At 41.3% G+C, this 19,810-nt stretch overlaps 2 protein-coding genes across 2 annotated transcripts in view; one reads left to right on the forward strand and one right to left on the reverse strand.

Annotated features, from left to right (window-relative positions):
- Positions 1-3,043: 3,043 nt before the first annotated feature.
- Positions 3,044-19,810, forward strand: part of LOC105563451 (unconventional myosin-Ie-like) — a 40,193-nt gene continuing 23,426 nt past the window's right edge. The window contains exons 1-10 of the mRNA XM_012015059.1: positions 3,044-3,281; positions 12,756-12,881; positions 12,962-13,051; positions 13,113-13,207; positions 13,336-13,513; positions 13,625-13,787; positions 13,897-14,004; positions 14,160-14,288; positions 14,529-14,725; positions 15,187-15,354. Coding sequence (XP_011870449.1) covers positions 3,279-3,281; positions 12,756-12,881; positions 12,962-13,051; positions 13,113-13,207; positions 13,336-13,513; positions 13,625-13,787; positions 13,897-14,004; positions 14,160-14,288; positions 14,529-14,725; positions 15,187-15,354 — 1,257 coding nt within the window. The 5' untranslated portion in view covers positions 3,044-3,278. The remainder of the gene's footprint in view (positions 3,282-12,755; positions 12,882-12,961; positions 13,052-13,112; positions 13,208-13,335; positions 13,514-13,624; positions 13,788-13,896; positions 14,005-14,159; positions 14,289-14,528; positions 14,726-15,186; positions 15,355-19,810) is intronic.
- The window catches only part of LOC105563450, a 13,884-nt gene continuing 9,941 nt past the window's right edge, over positions 15,868-19,810 (reverse strand). The window contains exons 2-3 of the mRNA XM_012015058.1: positions 18,813-19,019; positions 15,868-16,983 (exon numbers count right to left, since the gene is read on the reverse strand). Of these exons, the coding sequence (XP_011870448.1) occupies positions 16,266-16,983; positions 18,813-19,018 (924 nt within the window). The 5' untranslated portion in view covers position 19,019 and the 3' untranslated portion in view covers positions 15,868-16,265. The remainder of the gene's footprint in view (positions 16,984-18,812; positions 19,020-19,810) is intronic.

Raw genomic sequence — 19,810 nt, forward strand, 5'->3', positions numbered from 1 at the left:
CCCGCGAAACAAAATATTTAACAGGACACCATCCAGAGTACCGTATCTCTTCCTTCGGTCGAAGAAGTAAACGAGTCCCTGCGTTTTTCGGATAAAACATTGCTCGAATACTCAGTGAGAACACTAACGTCGAATCGACACCAATGGGATCTAAACCGCGTCCCAACCGCATCAGTTTTCGAAAATAATTAAAAGTATTGAAACTTTATTTTGTTTTGTATTAAATCACTACGTTCAACGTTCCGAATACTTTTAACACTTTATTGGAGAAGAACTGCCAAATTAACTTATTTAATACAGAATCTGATACAAAAAATAGTTCTCGCTGGGTATTAACTTTTGCAGTCTCTAAAATCAATTGTTTAAATTTCGCCGTAAAACGATCGTATAAATTAGCATATATAATTCTTGCCAATAAATAGTACGCTTGTTAAAAAATACGAGTAACATAATATTAACAGAGATACCAACGTTGACAGTCTAATCTAATCGGAAGATGATAACAAAAAATCGCCACAACGCCTTACTTAGTCACGCGTTCAGTTTAAAGGCGAAGATATCATTTCGTTAATATAACATCACGAATGCAACCACATAATGCGGCGTGCGTGATTCATCCTGTCGTGATTTCAGCAGTCGCAGTCTTCCGTTGATCCTCCCGTCGCTCGTGTACGCTCTAGACCCGATCTGCAATGAGTTGTTAGTCGTTAGTCAGAAGTCGGAACTATATGTCAATCCTTTTTCCTTCTGGATGAAAGAAAAAGGACCGACATACAGTTCTGACTTCTAACTAATGACTAACAATTCATCGTAGACCGAGCTTTACGCAAGGTTGGGAAGTAATTCGTTACTTGTAACGAAGTTACAGTTACTTTTTTTTGGTAACTCTAACTTAACTTTGTTACTTTCTCTCCGTCTGTAACCGTAACTTAACTCAGTTACATAAATAATTACTTTATATATTTTTTAAACCTCCACAGATCGCATTAGGCCTTGCATAAGCGCATCAACGCCTTTATCGACACTTAACAATTTAAATACAGATTTGATATTTTCATTTTTATCGCAAGAAAGTAACTGCAAAGTAACGATTCGTTACTTTTTAGAATTGGTAACTTTTAACTGTAACTAGATACTTTTATGAAGCAACTTCCAAACCTGGTTTTACAGATCCTTCCCTCTAAATGTTTTGGAGTGAAATATTCACTCGAATCATGGTGTCACTGACCGTTTCACTCTATTTGAGTGAATATTTACTCCAATAGAGTGAATCAATTCAAGACAAAAAGTGAAGAATTTCGCTCTTATTTTTAAAGTCGAAGTCGTTAGCGCTCCAGAATTCGCTCCAACTTAAAGTACGGTATAAGTTAAGGACGCGGACAGTTTTTACGAAGGGCCTCGCGAGATATTAATATCCTGACGCAGAGCTAAAATCACCGCGGGAATCGGGAGACTGCGTCTCGCAGAGACGCACGAAACTGGGACGAGTTCATCTGTGGAAAGTGAATTAACAGCGGCCTTGGATTAACGCAACTCGGCAATCTCGTGGAACAGGCGATACGTGGGCTACACCTGCCCGTGAAAGGAGCGTACTGCCTGCTATTGATGTTTCGCTAGGACCTAATACCGGAACGGCCATCGGCGCTCGTTATCGCGACGTGTATACAAACATCAATAAGTACCTAGTCAACTTTCACGTCGATATGTATGCCGATTTCCCCTCTCGGCCGTTGTTACCTCGACGCGCGGCACTAACAAATCAAAATTAGCAAACGCGACTCGTTCCCATTTCTACCATTGCAGATTAACCCGTTGAAGCCCGGTGTAACATTACGTATGCTACACTTCCTGAAATTAAAAAAAAACCCACGCTTCTTCCACTTCGTGTCTAGGTTTTTGGTTTGCTGATTCTGAAGTCGAAATTGTAAAATTATCGACGATTAACTCAATATAGCAGCTCAAGGTTAAAGTTTCAATTGAAAAATTTTGTTTTCTATAAGAGAGATATTCTGTAGTCTAAAAATTAAATTCCTATAAACGACATTCCGAAAGTAGGTATCCGGGAGTTTTTGAGATCACTGATTTCTAATCGAAAGTCAAAATTTGAAAATCCAAGCATGGCGAATCCAATATAGAAAGTCAAAATTGCAAAGTACGCAGTCGATTTATCAGGAACTCGGTACTCGGGAGTTTTCCAGGTTGCTGATTATACATAGGTACGAAGTCAGATTTACAAAATTCATAATGGCGGATCCAACCAGGCGCTCTGCATTTGAATTTTGTAATTCCGACACCAGAATCGTAATCAACAATCCAAAAAACGTCTGAGTATTAAGTTTCAGAAAAAATCGGCAGAAAGAAAAAATGTATCTTCAAAAGGTTAACATTAATCCCAGTTTAACAAAATTTTTCTCTTTCTCCAATTCCAATGGAAATAGACGTCAGTACGTAGAGCCTCGCAGCTCTCGCGACTTGTGGTTCCTTAAATTCGCGATTTTTCACAGCGTGTATTTTAAAATAAACAACGACTGCTTAAGGAATTCAGGCTTCGTCCTTAAAAGATATTTACAAATTTCTTCTTTTCACATAGTCCCAGCGAGAAGTGGCTCTCGATCGTCGATCGGATTTCTCCCTCGGGTTTGAACCCTCCAGGTAAGGGGCCTGAGAAGGGCCCTTAATCCCTAGGCCCTTCGTCCTGTAGGGATTTTTCAGCTCGAACTTGACGAGGGAGAGTCACGGGGAGCGTCGGCAGGTCTGCGCTCCTAAGGGTTAATCCGACGAGTATCGTCACGAAGCAGGGAAGATTGACGCAGCCGGTCGTGCGTCCCGGCGTTTGAGAGATCTACAAAAGTGGAGTCGATCGGTCGTATGACACGGCAAAACTCAGCGGTAATTGAACGCTTCTAAAATTATGCACGCGACGGGAGGATAACTCGAGACGCGCGGCGTCCAGATTCTCCCGTCGCGCCTCTTACAAAGGCAGCGTGCGTCCCGGTACCCGGTGCCCCGTGACTCACCGCGGCCGTTCAGTTCAGTCCGCGACGGACCACGAAGCCGTCGACATCGAGCGTGTGTGTGCGTGCGCCCGCGTACGGATGCGTGCGTCTTCCGGCCCCGACGTGTCATTTAAACGCGGACCTGCTCGACCGATCGGCGTTCGTCTTCGACGTGTCACGTGCATCGTTTGTGACAGCGACATGACTCGGAGCGGTTGAGGCTCTCGCGTGGTTGACGTTACCTGGTGACAACTTCAGTGAAGCTTCTCTCTCGATTTCAACATGGTAATTGAAATTATTCAATCAAACAAGCGAAACTGTGCATGTTTTTCGTCCGAGAAGAAACCGGCGCGCAGTACAGGTGGAAAAACGGTATAAGAATCCACATATTCAAGATTATTCGGCTAGCTACATCCCATTTGGACCTAATAGGCTTCTAGTTTCTTGTGTTTTTTAAATGTTTTTAGATAATTGAAACGTGTCGGAAATGTCAAGGATAAATGGAATGTGTTTCGAAGAGAGAATCGTATTGCCGTCCTATTAAAATAAGCGATGAAAATTCTCCTGTTATTGAGAAGCATATTTATGGTGTTTTCAAGTGTTTTGTTCATTTACTTTCCACAAGGCTACGCGACGGAGTAAATATAAAGAGATCACAATTGTCCAAATGTCATTACTGCGTTAAAGGAATGTGTCTCGTGTCGCGGTATAAAATTATGAGACCCTGTTGGGCCTCGAATATAAATATATGCGTTCTGTCATACTCGATCTGACCTCGGGGTAAACTTTAAATTCAGACCAGATTCTATCGCGTCGCTTTGACTCGTGGATCGTGAATAATGCAGTGTCTTGTAGTCGAGTGACGTCAGAAATGTCTCCCCATCAAAGTTTCTTACCTTCGGCACAAGTATATTTATTAAATGATATCTTTATAAAAAGAATTTTTTTTTAATGAATCAACTCAACCGTACGTAAGTCTTTGTATCTATTGCACAAAGCGGACATACGGCGGTAAAGTAGAATATTATAAAATTAGAATCGCAAAGGTCGATCCTGCGTAGAAGGAAGAAGCGGACGAGGGATCGCGGGAGTCGCTCGTAGGTTTCGTGATCTTGGCGTGATCTTCGTGTCGCGAGTGCGGTCTCCTCCGCGTCCCGCCTTTCTTTGTCTCGTGATCCGTGAACGGGAAGTGATTCATTTTCTCATGGCTCAAAGGCGATGGCAAAGACTAAAATGCCCCACCGTCGAACGTGATGCAGGAAACACTTTCTTGAAGCAAGGACGATTGATTGTCCTCGTTAATCAAAGCGCGACCTTTGCAGAAGCGCAGCGGCGTTACGTTTTTCATCACTCGCGAGTCGGGGAAGATATTAGAGGCGACCCTTGCAATTAATTGGAGACCAGTCATTATCCTATTTTACATCGAACGCCGTTATTATATCACGCGCGAGAATCTCGCCGCGTAAATCGCCCTCGAGAGAGAAAATAGCTGTGCCGATGACGTACTTGATATACGGATCGGTGAGCGATCGTTTCCAGGAAATCCATTAATCATCAAAGTTCCGGATTTTCTAAATCGTCTAGCGGCATCTCGCAAATCGCCAGAGTATCTCAACGATCTCGACATTTTAACATTTTAATACTCCTAATTTGTACCTTTCACGAATAATTGGTGGAGATTCGACCGAAAATTTGGTTCATTTTCCATACTCTCTAAAGTTTTTGGAGTGAAAATAGAACCATGGAGTGAAACGTTCATTCTATTGGAGCAAATCTTTACTCTATTAGAATGAATATTTACTCCAATAGAGCGAATATTTCACTCTATGGTTCTATTTTCACTCCAAAAACTTTAGAGAGTAAATTTTTAATGCCTTTGACATCGGTAGTCTCAATGGAGCGCGTACGATTTGAAGACTTAAACGCGCGCTGTCACACGGCAAAAGTACACTCTTAAACGTGCACCGCCAAAAATTGAAGGTACACGTTAAAATGAAAAGTACACGTAATTATGAGCTTTACATAAAAATCCACCAAAGTAGGAGGGAAGATAGCACCTCGAAATTGAGAGTGTCTTGTTTACATGTCTTGTTGGTGGATGCCCACAATATAGACATAAAACGGAAGATCGATCCACATTGTGTAATTTGCGAATGTACTCTGTGTGAAAAATGCCTCGAATATTTATGTTACAAAACGCGTCCATAATGCATGTAGTAATATGCACTTCGTGTCTTTAGCCGACGCGATCACGCAAGTGTGGCACGACGAAGGGAAGATAATGACAAAAGCTATCTCTCATTGGTATGGAGGCAGGCGTTTGGAGGTGCATCGTACCTCGTACTACTTTAGAAGGTGCGTACGGGAACCACCTGTACCTTCTAAAAAATGTACCGTGAATTTATAGACGATACCTCGAGCGGTACCTCCAGCTGATCGTTACATATTCATTGTTACCTCATATATCTTGCACCTCGTGCTAATATACCGGGAAAAATATCTTCTATCGGCATGCAACTCAAATCTCAATTATACTTAAAAAATTGTACTGTCATCCCTCCTATTTTGGTGGATTTTTATGTACCTCACCCAAGTCAAAATTTTGCTACTATTTTGACAAGGATAATTTACACCTATCTTAACTGATCTATACACCTACATAGACCAGGAATAACCTTCGATGACATTATATTTTTTACTCCTCCCTTGAATCTTTTAAAATTTACTTTAACTCCTACTTTAATGCTAAATTGGTAAAGTAGACATTTCCAACACTATCAGTTTTAAAGTAGGAATAAATTTTGTACTTGCAGTTCGACCTCTTTTACTTACTATATAATAGAATTAAAGATTCAACATAGGGCCAAAATTTCGACTCTGGCATAATTACGTATCCTTTTTAAAATTTACTTTAACTCCTACTTAAAAGGACCTACTTTAATGCTAAATTGGTAAAAGTAGAAATTTCCGACACTATCAGTTTTTAAGTAGGAGTAAATTTTGTACTTACAGCTCGACCTCTTTCACCTACTATATAATAGAATCAAAGGTTCAAACTAGGACCAAAATTTCGACTTGGGCATAATTACGTATACTTTTTATTTTAACGCGTACCTAGAATATGGCGGTACTACGCGATACAAGATTAAGAGTGTACGGATGCTACGCGACGCGACGATCGGTATCCCCGATACAATACGCACGCTACGATCGCTTGCTAATAAATTTACAAAACAAGATTATGCGGCATTGCACCTCGCGCCTGCTCGGTGAGTCACGTTTTTCGCGGTGGACTTTAACAGGTTCGTTGAACTAGTTCGCGCCTTTTTCTCTCCTTCCCTGCTCCCCTCACTTTCGTGAGGTAGACATCTCGACGAGAGGCATTCGTAGGCGATCTCTATTTGGCTCGAACGGTTAAAGGAACGATTTGCCGTCACACGATCGCCATGCTTATTGAACGTCGTCAACTGTATAAGTGCATCTCGGCCTGAATGTCGTCGACAAGTGCATTGGCGACTGCCGTGGACGGATTTGAAGGAAAATCTTCAACTTTACAATGACATTTCCAAACTGTCTACATTTCTTGATCCGTGCCGTGCATCGTTTCCAGTGCAAACGATAGTTTGACGAATATGTCCGCGGAAAAAGCTGTGCGTTATCGATTTATTAGAATAGATATTCGCCATGGTGATGCAACGCCCTTTTTCTAAGGCTAATATTACATTTGTCGTGCGACAAATTTTTCAAGCGCGTCGACTGGCTGCAGAATAGAAAGAGTCTCGAGTATCTAGAAATTTTCCATTCCACAGCCAATCGACACGCTTGAAAAGTTTGTCGTACAACAAATGTAATAGTACCCTAATGCCCGTTCTACACCTAGGGATGATCCTACTTGTGGCTTATCCGAGGGAGTAATATAAAGTGTAAAAGGGTACACTGCGATTGGTTTCCGATCGTACCAATCCAAAAATTTTCAAAAATTTCCCTATGCATATGTTTATGTGTTATACAAATTTGTTTTTTTTTTACCTTTTGCAGTGAACGACTTCAATGAATTTGTCTCGCAACTTCTGCCTGTAAGATCTAACGTCTGTAAGATCTAGCCTGATCAAAACATTTTTGGGTTGATGCGTCGGTACGATTGGAAACCACCCGCAGTGTACACTTTATACCACTCCCTAGGATAAACCGCAAGGGTAGGATTATCTTTAGGTATAGAAGGGGCATCTCGGATGAGTCACAAGTAGGATCGTCCCTAGGTGTAGGACGGGCATAAGGACGAGCCACGAGTAGGATCATCCAAAGATGTAAATAGATAGACGGGCAATAATCGCCGTATTTATGGACTCGGATGTCATTTCTGCATAAAAAGACGATTGAAAATCCTAGTATCAAATCGTAAAAAAGTCATACTGTAGTGTGATGGACGTGCTAAAAAAAAAACCCGTGTAAACTTCTCGACTCGGATGAGCCACGAGCAGGACCATCCTTGGTGTAGAAAGGGCATAAGAATCCGGATATGCTCGCAATAACACTGATGTATCCGCAATTCCTTCCAATTTTCATGGCGATTGCGAGCCAGCGTATCCGATAGTTCCATTCATGAGACAAAATCCTCTCCAATTGCAGCTATCTAATGGATCATCTCCTATTCTGGAAATCAGAGCGATCGTAACGGTGCAAAGTAGAGAGAAGGAGAGAAAGGGAGAGGAGAAGAGAGAGAGAGAGAGAGAGAGAGAGAGAGAGGGGAATCGTCGCTGATGCGTGTAATGACGTGTCTTAAAGCTCTCCTCGATAAAGTATGCGTATCGGTAACCTCCGTACCTTCTGAGAACACTTTTACAACTGTTATTATGCGCTGGGAATTTTACGGTTGTGCACATTGCGTACACCGACCGATATATAGCGAGGTATCCTGTTAGGATTTGCGTTTACGTTACTTCTGCGGCGTAAGAATCGATAAACATTTATTTAAAGAAGCGCCACTGGGGGGAGAGATTTATCAAGGGGCAAGAGAATTGGTATTTATCAAGAGAGAGAGAGAGAGAGAGAGAGAGAAAGAGCGCGCTAATAAAACTCTCAGTTTCTCTCCTTTTATAACAACACGTGTCGCACGGTAAGTCGCGCGAGCAGAATTGAATCGATTATTTCAACTCAATTCAATTAGAGGCGACTGTAAAGTGACGTGCGCGGCGCGCTCAATCTCTATTCTCGATCGCTCGTCAAAATTTCGTGGCGGCGACTATCGCCAAAGAGAAGAGAGAAAGAGAGATCGTTATCACGGACCGCCGGTTAGGCAACGCGTTATCGGAGGCGTGCAAATACGAGTCTAGCGGGATGATAACGCGTGCACGCACACGTCCTTGCGTCGCGTGCTTATAATCGCGGCACTGTTAATCGTTCCGAAGAATGCAAGCGCGCGGTGACAAGGCCAAGGGACGCGTGTGCTCGGCTCATTGTCCGAGTCAGAATTGCCGGTCCGTGCGCCTCTAATGTCCGAGACGCCCGCACATTTTCTACAACGTGAGATAACCTTTCTGAGAATATTCCTGAGTATATCGTTCTTTATCAGCGGACGTCCCCACCTGCTATGAGTCACGAGATTACTTCTGAGTTTTTTATCGACAGATCTAAGGCGGGTCTAAACGGTAGTTCGATGCGTCCAATTGTTGTACCAGGCAAATATTTTCATTCCTTTGCGCGCGTTCGTTGTTTCACAAATTATTTAGAAATTTTCGCCGAATAAAGTTTTCGTCACGAGGTTTCTTATCGAAATATGGAAAACCGCCGATTATTTTATCATATACTGTCGTATGTTGATTTGTACACAGAGGAAAGTTTCTCTTAAAATTTCTACTGAAAATTATGTGATCGTGGGACAATGGCATTTTGAAGAACGTTATAAGTTTTTTGAAATTTTACTATACATTTTACTAGTAAAAATGTACTAAATATAATTAGTAGTGAAATGTATGGTAAAATTTCAGAAAACTCATAACATTCTTTGAAATGCCGTGTTGTCCCTTACAAAAATGTGACAATTGGAAACGAAAAAACCATTGAACGATTACTAGAGTTCAGTAATTGAATTATTAGAAGTTACTGATGTAGAGTAATTTTCTAGTAATTATTTCGCTTACATTTTTGTAAGTGTCCCACAATTACATAATTTTCGGGATAAATTTTAAGAGAAAATTCTCTCCGTGTACATAAAAGTCTTACAATGATATTTACGATAACATCATCTTGCGATGACATATAAGTCATCTTACGATATAGATATATTTATCGCGATACGTCCGGGTTGAATCCATTACTGAATATTATTGGCTTATCGATAACAGAAGATTGCGTTATCACTCTGATGACAATAAATGATGTGCTGCGGAAATGCGAAATGTGCTTAAATGTCATTACGAATCGATGGAGAACGACAAGATACGTTGACAAAGCAATGGTCAAAACAATACCGTACATGTATAATACATGCGCATGTCCGACATGTCCTCTGGTAAACCCTAGTAGCGCAATATATTGGCGTAATATTGGGAAATAATCTAGTATTCCCAATATTGGTCTAATATTGTTAGATCGACGCCGTTTCTTACTTAGCCAATATGTCTATTTAGCAATATTGGTCCAATATTGCATCAATATTTGACCAATATTCTTATTACATTGTTAAATATTGGCCAATGCACTTCCAACATAATTTTAATATTATGTAATTATTATCGTGCAGTATTTACATTCGCTCCATGGCGAATATTGGCTTTACGTTGGACATTATCGGCCAATGCATTTCTAATATAACCAACTTTGGACCAATATATGTTTAGCCAATACACTGTGCTACTAGGAAAATTGCTGCAAAAGTCGCTCGGGTTTAGAATCGCAATTCGACAGTTTGTTTGAAACGGAAAACGTGACAGGCTGGTCTCGGCTATCGCGAGGAATTTGTTTCGACAGTAGTTTCCAGCGAAATATGCGACAGAAAGATCGGCGCCCGCGACAGTAGTAGCGCGATATCTCGTTGACCGCCACCGCGCCGGCGGAACTGCGGTGAACGAACAGACAGTTTCATTACGGCGGAAGCCGTGAAATCATGCCTCTGCTCTGGTCCGGCACGCGCGGGCCTCGGTGCAACAAGAGGGAACGTTATGCGATCGATCGCGCGGTCAGTAGCCCCATCAGTCATAATTAGCTGACCCTATAACGACTCTGCCGATCGCGTGTGGTCTAACGACAAGACCGCCACTCGTTTCCATTTTCAACGAAATCTCTATCTGCGTCGTCGAAATAGCCGTCGACGAGAAGCGGAAGCTGGAAGCGTGACCATTCACCTCGTTGGGCATTGTCAGCTGAGCAAACGCTATTCCCGCCGCTTTCTACGGACTGACGAAATCTCGTCTTCTTCTTCTTCCCTCTTTCTCCCCTTCCAACTTTCCCGATTGTAGTCCGCTCGCGAGTCCATTTGCATGTCACATATGGACGAGTTGCTCCGCCAATACTAATTGGACCAAGATGTTAACCACGGCGGCATATGGCGCGATCGATAGTGACGTGCCATTCAGAGCGAGAGGAAGGAAATTGTTTTACATCGTACACATATGTTGTATACATTTATTCGCACGTCTCTAAGAGTCAAACGTGATAATTAATGAAGGATGCAGGGTGTTTAAAAAAGAAAACGATTCGGAACCTTTACCTTCTGCCAATTTTGGAGTTTGAAAAACTCGTCTTTTAGATGAAGAAAACAGTCCGTTTTCATGCCGCGCAAAAGTACCAGAGGCAAGTCATTGGCTGCATTCAGCAGAAAAAGCTGCTTTACAACTGTTGTAAAGTTCATGAATCTGATTGGCGTATGCTCTTAAATTCACTCAAGATGAAGAGAATACGCCAATCAGATTCACGAATTTTACAGCAGTTACAAAGCAGCTTTTTCTGCCGAACGCAGCCATTTGCTTTAAGAGGATCTCTCAGCCGTCTGTTTTACCGACACAGTCAAATATAGTTTTTGCGCTTGTAATGCTTTTTATTGGCTTTTATGCACAACAGAACATTTTCATATTATTAAAATTGCAAAATTCTTCCACACGATTAAAGTACGCACAAAGCCAGGGACAGTCGACTTTGTATAAAAATTAAAAATATTACCGTGTGAAGCTGTCATCTAATTAACCACAAACGCTTACAAAGCGAAATTTTTCGACGACGCCTTACTGAAGCGTATACGGAAGAGGCCTTGTCTCGTGACACCTTGCACTATATTGGATTATACGAAATTATTTGAAAGAGAATCGCTCCGCCGGAAGTATCCATATGCGCTGACTACGATTTCTCTCGCATTCTCCAATAATGCTATGCCACGTGCAACCGAGAATGCTCGTTTCACACACCAGACTTCCATTCCGCACTTTTTTACGTTGGCTTCTTTACAACTGATTCTTACTCAATCCGCGCGGATTTCTGTACAAACCGTCGTCGGATAAAGAAATGTAATAGTTATTTACAAATAGAGTTAAATCAGGATCGATTTATTTTTAAATCGCAAGAAACGAAAAGCCTATTAGGTCCAAGGCAAGATGTAGATAGCTAAATGATTTTTAACATGTCAATTCTTATACCGTGTTTCCACCTGTCACTGCGCGCCGGTTTCTTTTCAGACACATAACACAGTTTTCGTGTCAATGGAATTATTGTCGTCAGCAAATTCACATATTCACATGTTAAAAATTATTTGGCTATCTGTATCTTGCCTTGGACCTAGGCTTCTCGTTTCTTATTAATAGTTATTTAAACCATTTTTCAATATTTGTAATTTTATTGGCTTTGTTCCTGTCACAATACACAGTAAAAAATTAAATGTTACTGTTAACATTTTTCACGTGTCCCAAAAAGTACACTTCTAAATTTTAAGTTAAAATAACATTCATCGCGCGCTTTACTTTTTGACAAATTAAAAATGTTAATTAATGAACACTATACTTCACATTTATGTTTATGTCCTTTTAACCTTAAGTGTGATGTAATAAAAACAGCCAGAACAAGTAAACGTACAGTCACAAATTAGAATAGTTAAAATAATTTTTAACAAATGTCGATATTACAAGTTTTGGCTGATTTTGAGAAATAGTTGTGTTCATGAAACTCACAATGATATTCACCTTTTAAATGGCACACATAAAATGTCAAGTTGTTATGTTAACACAAATATGTATAACTCATAAAAACGTTACGAAAATAACAACATATCTGTTTTACGTTAATTTTACATTGAAATAATAATCAAATCTTGGTAGCACGAGAAAATTTTAACACACGATTTTTTACTGTGTAGGGTAAATAAATGCAAGGTACTTGAACGAGTATTACTACTTACGGGATAAAATGTTAGAACGCGTCCCTTGCGATATAGACCAAGTTGGACTTTGACAAGCCGTGTCTGTTTAAAAAAACCACTATATATAAATAATGCAATTAACGTCCAGGTATAGGTTATTATAAGCCGCTGCGTTAAAAGGGCACAGTAAAAGGCGCTGGACTGAGCCCCCGGTGAAAGAGGAGCGGAAGCGATCGATGAATCGGCGATCCGTGAAACGTCGGAACGAATAAGCACTACTGATACTCGCGACACAGAAATCGTAATTGGATTCGCGCGATGCGCGACATCCGCCGATTTCTCGTGTGCGTCGCCGCGTGTCATTTCAATAAATTCGCATGCGACGATACCAAATCGATTTCTTTCTTCGTCCTCAGGTGTACCACTGGCAGAGTCAAAATGTCAAAATTTCCGGAGTGGACGATATGGTCCTCCTGCCGAAGGTCAACGAGGATGCCATCATCGAGAATCTCAGAAAGAGATACCTGGACGATTACATATTTGTATCCTTTTCGTAACGTTAGATCGTGCAACAATTGACTATGGCAAATCATTGGTGAAATACTCCTTAAATTACCATCAGACGTGCATCGGACCCGTATTGGTATCGGTTAATCCTTTCAAGCAGATGCCATACTTCGGAGAGAAAGAAGTGGAGATATACCAAGGCGCGGTAAGGATAGAAATGCAATTTTTCTCCTTGGGAAACATAAAAAAATCTCTTGACATTTTAGGCGCCGTACGAGAATCCACCGCACGTCTATGGGCTGGCGGACGAGATGTACAGAAATATGCTGATCGACAACGAAAGTCATTGCGTCATTATTAGGTAAACGATACTCGCACTGAAAAATAATCTTATGTGAGAAGGATTTCAAAACGGTGTACTTTATATATTTTATTTTCAGAAATTTTTGTTTAATGTATTTAAAATAAAATGTTATATTTGTCTCGCAGTGGTGAATCGGGCGCTGGAAAAACGGTTGCGGCCAAATACATCATGTCTTACGTAGCGAGGGTGAGCGGTGGAGGCAAGAAGGTACAGAGAGTGAAGGACGTGATCTTGGAATCGAATCCGCTTTTGGAGGCTTTCGGCAACGCGAAGACAGTGAGGAACAATAACAGCAGCAGATTCGTACGTCTCAAGTTGTGCCCGAATTAATGCACTATGCCAATTTGTTAAGTTCACTGCACTCAACAAAGTTATTATTTGAAAGAAACTAACAAAGTCTTGTTAAATTTTCAGGGAAAATACGTTGAGATGCAATTCGGGGCGGGCGGTCAGCCGAACGGCGGTAAAATTTCCAATTTTCTTCTGGAAAAGTCGAGAGTGACTTGCCACAATCCCGGCGAGCGGAACTTTCACATATTTTATCAGTTGGCGACGGGTGCTAATCAGGAAATGAAAAGTGAGCAAAAGATTACAAGATAAAAGTATCGTTAACAGGTGGAAAATAATATAGATTTATAGTTTACAAACGTTGAGAATGATAATAAAGGAGATTTTCAATTTTACAGCAGAATTTGGATTGACGGACCTCGATTATTATCAATATCTGAGTTATGGCGGTAATTATAAGGTGGACGGCACAAACGACGCGCGGGATTTTCAGGAAACGCTCAAAGGTACGTAATTGTTTCTCGCAATAAATTAATTTTCGTGCAATTATAACTAATAAGTATAATGTTCCACGATTGTTATAGTACATTCTCCTATCTTCTTTCCTAATTATCAATAGACCTCAGTAATTTAACAATTATGTATTGTTTTATGTCTACAGCGTTGAGTGTTATGGGAATAAAGGACCCACAAGTGATGGATATATTCAGACTGGTAGCTGGAATTCTTCATGTGGGAAATATACAGTTTACCGAGAACGGCAATTATTCGCAGATAGCCAATAAACAATGTAAGCTATTCTACAGACTAAAAATACAAATAACGATTTAGTTATGTAACTTATCTGTTATCGGTACAACTTTATTGTATGTGAGTCGCATAAGACGTATTTACCTGTATCTTATCGTATATAAACATGATTAATCGGCCGATAATAAATTAAGTTTTAATGTGATTTCTGCGCGTGTCTATACTATTATTTACATTTTCTATGTAGACAATCTTTTTCTGAATATAAATGTGTTTTCAGTTCTCGAGTATCCAGCCTATCTCTTTGGAATTTCGGCAGAGCAGCTGTCTCACAAATTGATCTCTCGAGAATTCGAGTCTAAATGGGGAAGTCAATCTGAAAGTGTGGACGTTACGTTGAATGTGGAACAGGCGCTTTATGCGAGGGATGCTTTGGCAAAGGATATCTATGCTAGGCTTTTCGACTACTTGGTTAAGGTGTGGCAGAGCATTCATCCAAAGTTTCAATTTTCAAAGCTTACCCAAAATGAATTAATTTAAAATTATACAGATGTAGAAACCCGCGTGTCTTACGCTAATTACACAATTTCATTTGTCAGAGATAAGTTTATACATTTTCATATAATTACAATATGAAACATTGATTGAACGACGAGCATTAATCGGTTTTCACAGAAAATAATTACAATTTTAATCTTCTCTCGCACAAGGGAGCAAATTGCTCTTATTTGGTATAAAAAATATCTATTTTAATTAAGTAAACGTAATCTGTTAACCCCAAATTATCGCGTAATTTTTAAAGGCGCTTATTTTCTCCGTTATTAAGTTGTTGATAATTTTACAGAAAGTCAATTCAGCCATGGAGACAACCCCAAATTATCGCGTAATTTTTAAAGGCGCTTATTTTCTCCGTTATTAAGTTGTTGACAATTTTACAGAAAGTCAATTCAGCCATGGAGACAAACACGGACGGATACGAGATCGGAATTTTGGACATATATGGCTTCGAGATTTTTGAGAAAAACGGCTTCGAGCAATTCTGCATAAATTTCGTGAATGAGAAATTACAGCAGATTTTCATTGAACTCACACTAAAGGCGGAACAGGTAAGTTTTTTCAATAATATTATTTTCTTTGTGATTTGTGTCATATTAGATGTTTCATACTCTTTGTTAAGAATGAACAACAATTTGCCAAAGTATATAAGTAATAAAAATATTTTACTGGCTTGCGCGCTGCTTTGTTATTAGAGCAAGTTAACATATTACTAGACATATATTTTATATATTCTAACTCTATATTAGTTGACTATATATATTTATATTACAAGTATATATTAATCTGTATAAATAACAATGTTTATATATTTATATCTATGAATTAAGCTCGAGACTAATGCTTGGAGAAAATTTAACGTCGCAACATTTTCCCCGAGGTACAATAACTTCTACAAAATTAACATTCTATATCCAGAATTTCTGTACGATTGACTAAGCTCTAGCTCTTCTCGTGTCTTACATATTTATTTCTAATTGAAAAGAAAAAGTTGAATAATTTTGTACAATGAAGACCAAAATTTATAAAATTAACACTTGATATATCTTTGGAATTCTATCTTTTATATTTAATCGTCAAATATCTTTAGCTAAAATTCTATTAATTATATCGAATGTTACAAATTTTGAAAACGTTATGTTCACTTCAAAAGAAAGATGAAGTAATCACAATTAACTCCTCAATGAAATGTCCGAAATTTCAAAATATATGAGGAAATGGGATAAAACATTTGCGACAATGCAAACTGTAATTAATGATTTACCGAAAGAACATGATAAATATTAATAATTGTGCAATTAACATTTCGTTTAAAAATACGTCGCCAAGTATTTTTTGCTTGTACTTTCAACGAAGCAAATGCGATTACAAATCTTCAGAATCACGATTAAATCCATACTTTTCGGAGAAAGAGAGAGAGAGAGAGAAGTTAAATTTTCAATGTTCATAGAGATATTTGATTTTATTCCTCGATGAAGCCGTATCCCGGCAGGATGTCTGTCCTCCTAAGCGCGTACCTCTGCACAGGCGTGGTCTGCGCCATCAGGCTCCGTCCGTGGACTTTGCTGGGCGGCGCGGGTATCTGTTTGGGTAGTTCGCTGGACGTGACCATGGAATTCTCCGTGGTCGACTGTTCGTCCGTGTCGTAAGCTTGATCGTTCGTCTTGCCGATCTCCTCGGTTCTCAGAACGATACCGTCGACGCGACGATCGAACTTCTTGGGCGGTCGAGTCTTCTTGTCCCGCGTCTTCCAGTCGGTCTGCCTCTCGAAGGGTCGCGTGACCCTGAGGTACCCTACCGCGCCCTCGCTGGGGGTCGCCGTGGACGGCGGGGCGATGGTATCCTTGCGGAAGGAGCCGCTGTGTCCCCGCACGTTCACGTAGACCTTGGGCCTGCCGCTCTTAAGGTAGTACAGCTTCTCGTCGAGGCTCGGCAGCTTCGGTGGGTTGAGCGACGCGCGCTTGTCGTCGTCGAAGGTGTCCAAACGGTAATTCGGGCTCAAGCCCATGTCTCGCACACCGAGGATCGAGTGCGGGATCACCTCGGGATTCGGATAGCCGTCGTTCGGCGTTCGCTGTTCCACGCTGGCCCCTTGTTCCTCTTTCAGCACCGTGCGCATCAGGCCCTGCAAATTGACGGCGTCCACCTCGTCCGCGCTCTGCAGCTCGATCTCGAAGAGCCTGCGACGAAGAGGGGGATAATTCAATTTCACTTCATTTCACGTAGATTACGGCTTTTCGCTAATACGAAACGAGCGCCGGGGATTGATATCGAACCTTGAGATGTCGGACAATCAAGCGTAAATACACGGTGTGAGTGGCAGATAGGGACGGCATAACTTCGAAGCTAGTCGGATATTAGCGGTAGGCATCGGCCGAGCGTGAGATTGCTTGTTTATTGTCCACGACATTACGAGATTAATCCGATCGCGATTACAGGTGTCATTGTTCAGAAATGCCTCTCTGCCCAAACTCGCGGATATTCGCGATTATTAAACCGCAGCGATCGCGGGAGAGACAATCGGTTTGTCTAGTCTTAATCGCGCTCATTGTTTTGCTTTCCAAATTACCGGTTGCGCCCTGCGCGGCGCGGCGTATCGGTGCCTGAAGAACTACGAATTGTGGTCACGTAAATCTGCCGTCGTTGAAATTACACGGGAGCAATTACCCGGCCGAGTTTCTCACGTTTCTCGTGCGCCGCAACGAAGACGGCTTTTCATTCGCACTAATTGGGCCGCTTTCCGCCGCGCCGCGCCGCGCCGGTGGGAAAGAATGGCGTTTCAGCTAGGATTTTCCTCTTTTGTTCGAGCGATTTAGAATCGCGAGACCCGGGTAAATATCGTTTCGTAATCGGTGAGTCAGCTGAGAGAGTTTCCCGGGGAGGAGACGCCAAGTAGAGTGGAGTAACGCTACCATCCGTTAATATTTCGCGTTAATCAAACCCAGATAGCACAAAGGTGAACGTGTAAGTTCATAGAGATTTCATTTTCAAGAATACCTGCGGAATTAGAAAACTCAATATCTGAAGAATTCTTGTAGAATCAGCCACAATCAGCTGAAGTTTTGAAGTATTCAATTAAATTGTAAATATTCGATGAAAAATATAATCGTTTTTTCAATTTTTAATCGGTAAACCCGAAGGTTAATTTTCCATCGCGGAAACACTACTTAATCGATTTATCCAATGGAAAATTTTCTTAGTGCAGAAGTTCATTATCGTGCATGTAACTTTCTAATCATTTTTATTGTATTCTTCTATGAATTCCTGAAGAATTACAATTCAGAAAGGGAGGAACTTTGAGAATACTTTTACGAATTCGCTGTGCTATCTGGGAAGGCTTGCTCTCTAAAAGTCAATCAGTGGATTATCACTGAAAACAGTAAACAATTATAAGTAAATCACTGCAAATCGCATGGAATAAATGTAAATATTGCACAATAATAATTATATGATATTAGAGTTGTATTGGAAGTGCATTGGCCAATATTAAAAGATGTAATAAAAATATTGGTCTAATATTGTATCAATATTGCTAAATAGACATATCGCCGAAGTACGAGAAGGCGTCCATCTTAACATTGGGAATACTAGATTTACATTATTTCTCAATATTGCGCCTTTTAGACATGTACGTCTAAAGAGTGTTTTAAAGATATCTTTATGATGTCTTTTACACGTTTATTCGCTGTTTTCAGTGACAATCCACTGATTGATTTTTAAAGGGTGGAGCTCAAGAAAAATCCCGCGTTTATACGGTAAAATCAAATTCGCAATTAACTTGTCAAACCTCGATAAAGTCTTACAGTCTCTAAACTAGACCTCGGTTAAAGATTAATCGGGCGATAACGACGGACAATCGATCACTTGGAACGAGCTCGTAATTCTAAGCGCGAAACGAAAGTGAATTGCCGGTGCAGCGTGCGACGGCCGTGGAATATAATATCGGTACCGGTTGGCGATGTGAAAAAAAAAAATAGAAACGAAAAGGGGAACGTCGGCAAATCGATACCTGTAGTCCTCGGGTCTCTCCACGTTGGTGTCGCGCGGGACGCCCTCGTGCAGGGACTTGCCCTCGAGAGATTTGCGCGCGGACAGCTGCGGATCCTGGCGGATGTGATTAGGTGACGAGGGCGGCCTCGGCAGGACCATGGCCGACGTGGTCAGCTCGAGTAGGGCGAGCAGCACCGTGGCGCAGACGTTGATTCTCCGCGGCATCCTGCAACCATTGTTTCCCCCGTGTGAGAAAAACTCTGCCCTCCGTGCTTCCATCCCGCGGAGGGAAATTTCGCGTTGAAGCTTCCTTCCTTCCTTCCTCCCCGCGGTAAATTTTTAACAGAACCCGTTTCGCCGGTTCAAATCGGTACTACTCGTCATTACGTTCGTCATGAAATTAAAGCAGGCATCGAAGAGAAATTGAAGAAAACGTCGCGGCGGTTGGTCAACCCGTTTACATAAGACGCAACGTACGTGTCTCCAATTGAAACCGCCAGGCCGGAAATTAATAACGTGTGATTAGTCGTTGTGTGTGAAACAGCGACGGGATACTCGCGTAATCGCACACCAGCGCGGTTGCGCGTAAGTATCTTTCTTTTTTTCGACGGTCGCGAGAGACATTCGCGACTCGGGCGTTTTCTTACCGCCGAAAAACCGCGGCAGGAAGCACGACGAAATAACGGGACGGCGTCGACGTGCTCGACCACGCCGTGTAACGAGCACGTTAGCAATAAACGCGGTGAAAGTTTTACTCGCGCGAGCGGCACCGGCGAACAAAATGATACAATTTCTCTTGTTTTCCTTACGTAAGGCGTTCGCGCGTATTCAAGAACGCACTCGCAGACAATTGCCTTGAAATTTACAGGCACCATTTTCTCAGTAGGTTTCCTAGAGCTTGCGAGACATAAATTCCTTGAAAGAGAGAAAAAGAGAGAGAGAGAGAGAGAGAGAGAGAGAGAGAGAGAGAGAGAGAGAGAGAGAGAGAGAGAGAGAGAGAGAGAGAGAGAGAGAGAG

Source organism: Vollenhovia emeryi, unplaced genomic scaffold (genome assembly GCF_000949405.1).
Source record: "Vollenhovia emeryi isolate VEMERY1.0 unplaced genomic scaffold, V.emery_V1.0 DF939175.1, whole genome shotgun sequence".
Taxonomy (NCBI): domain Eukaryota; kingdom Metazoa; phylum Arthropoda; class Insecta; order Hymenoptera; family Formicidae; genus Vollenhovia; species Vollenhovia emeryi.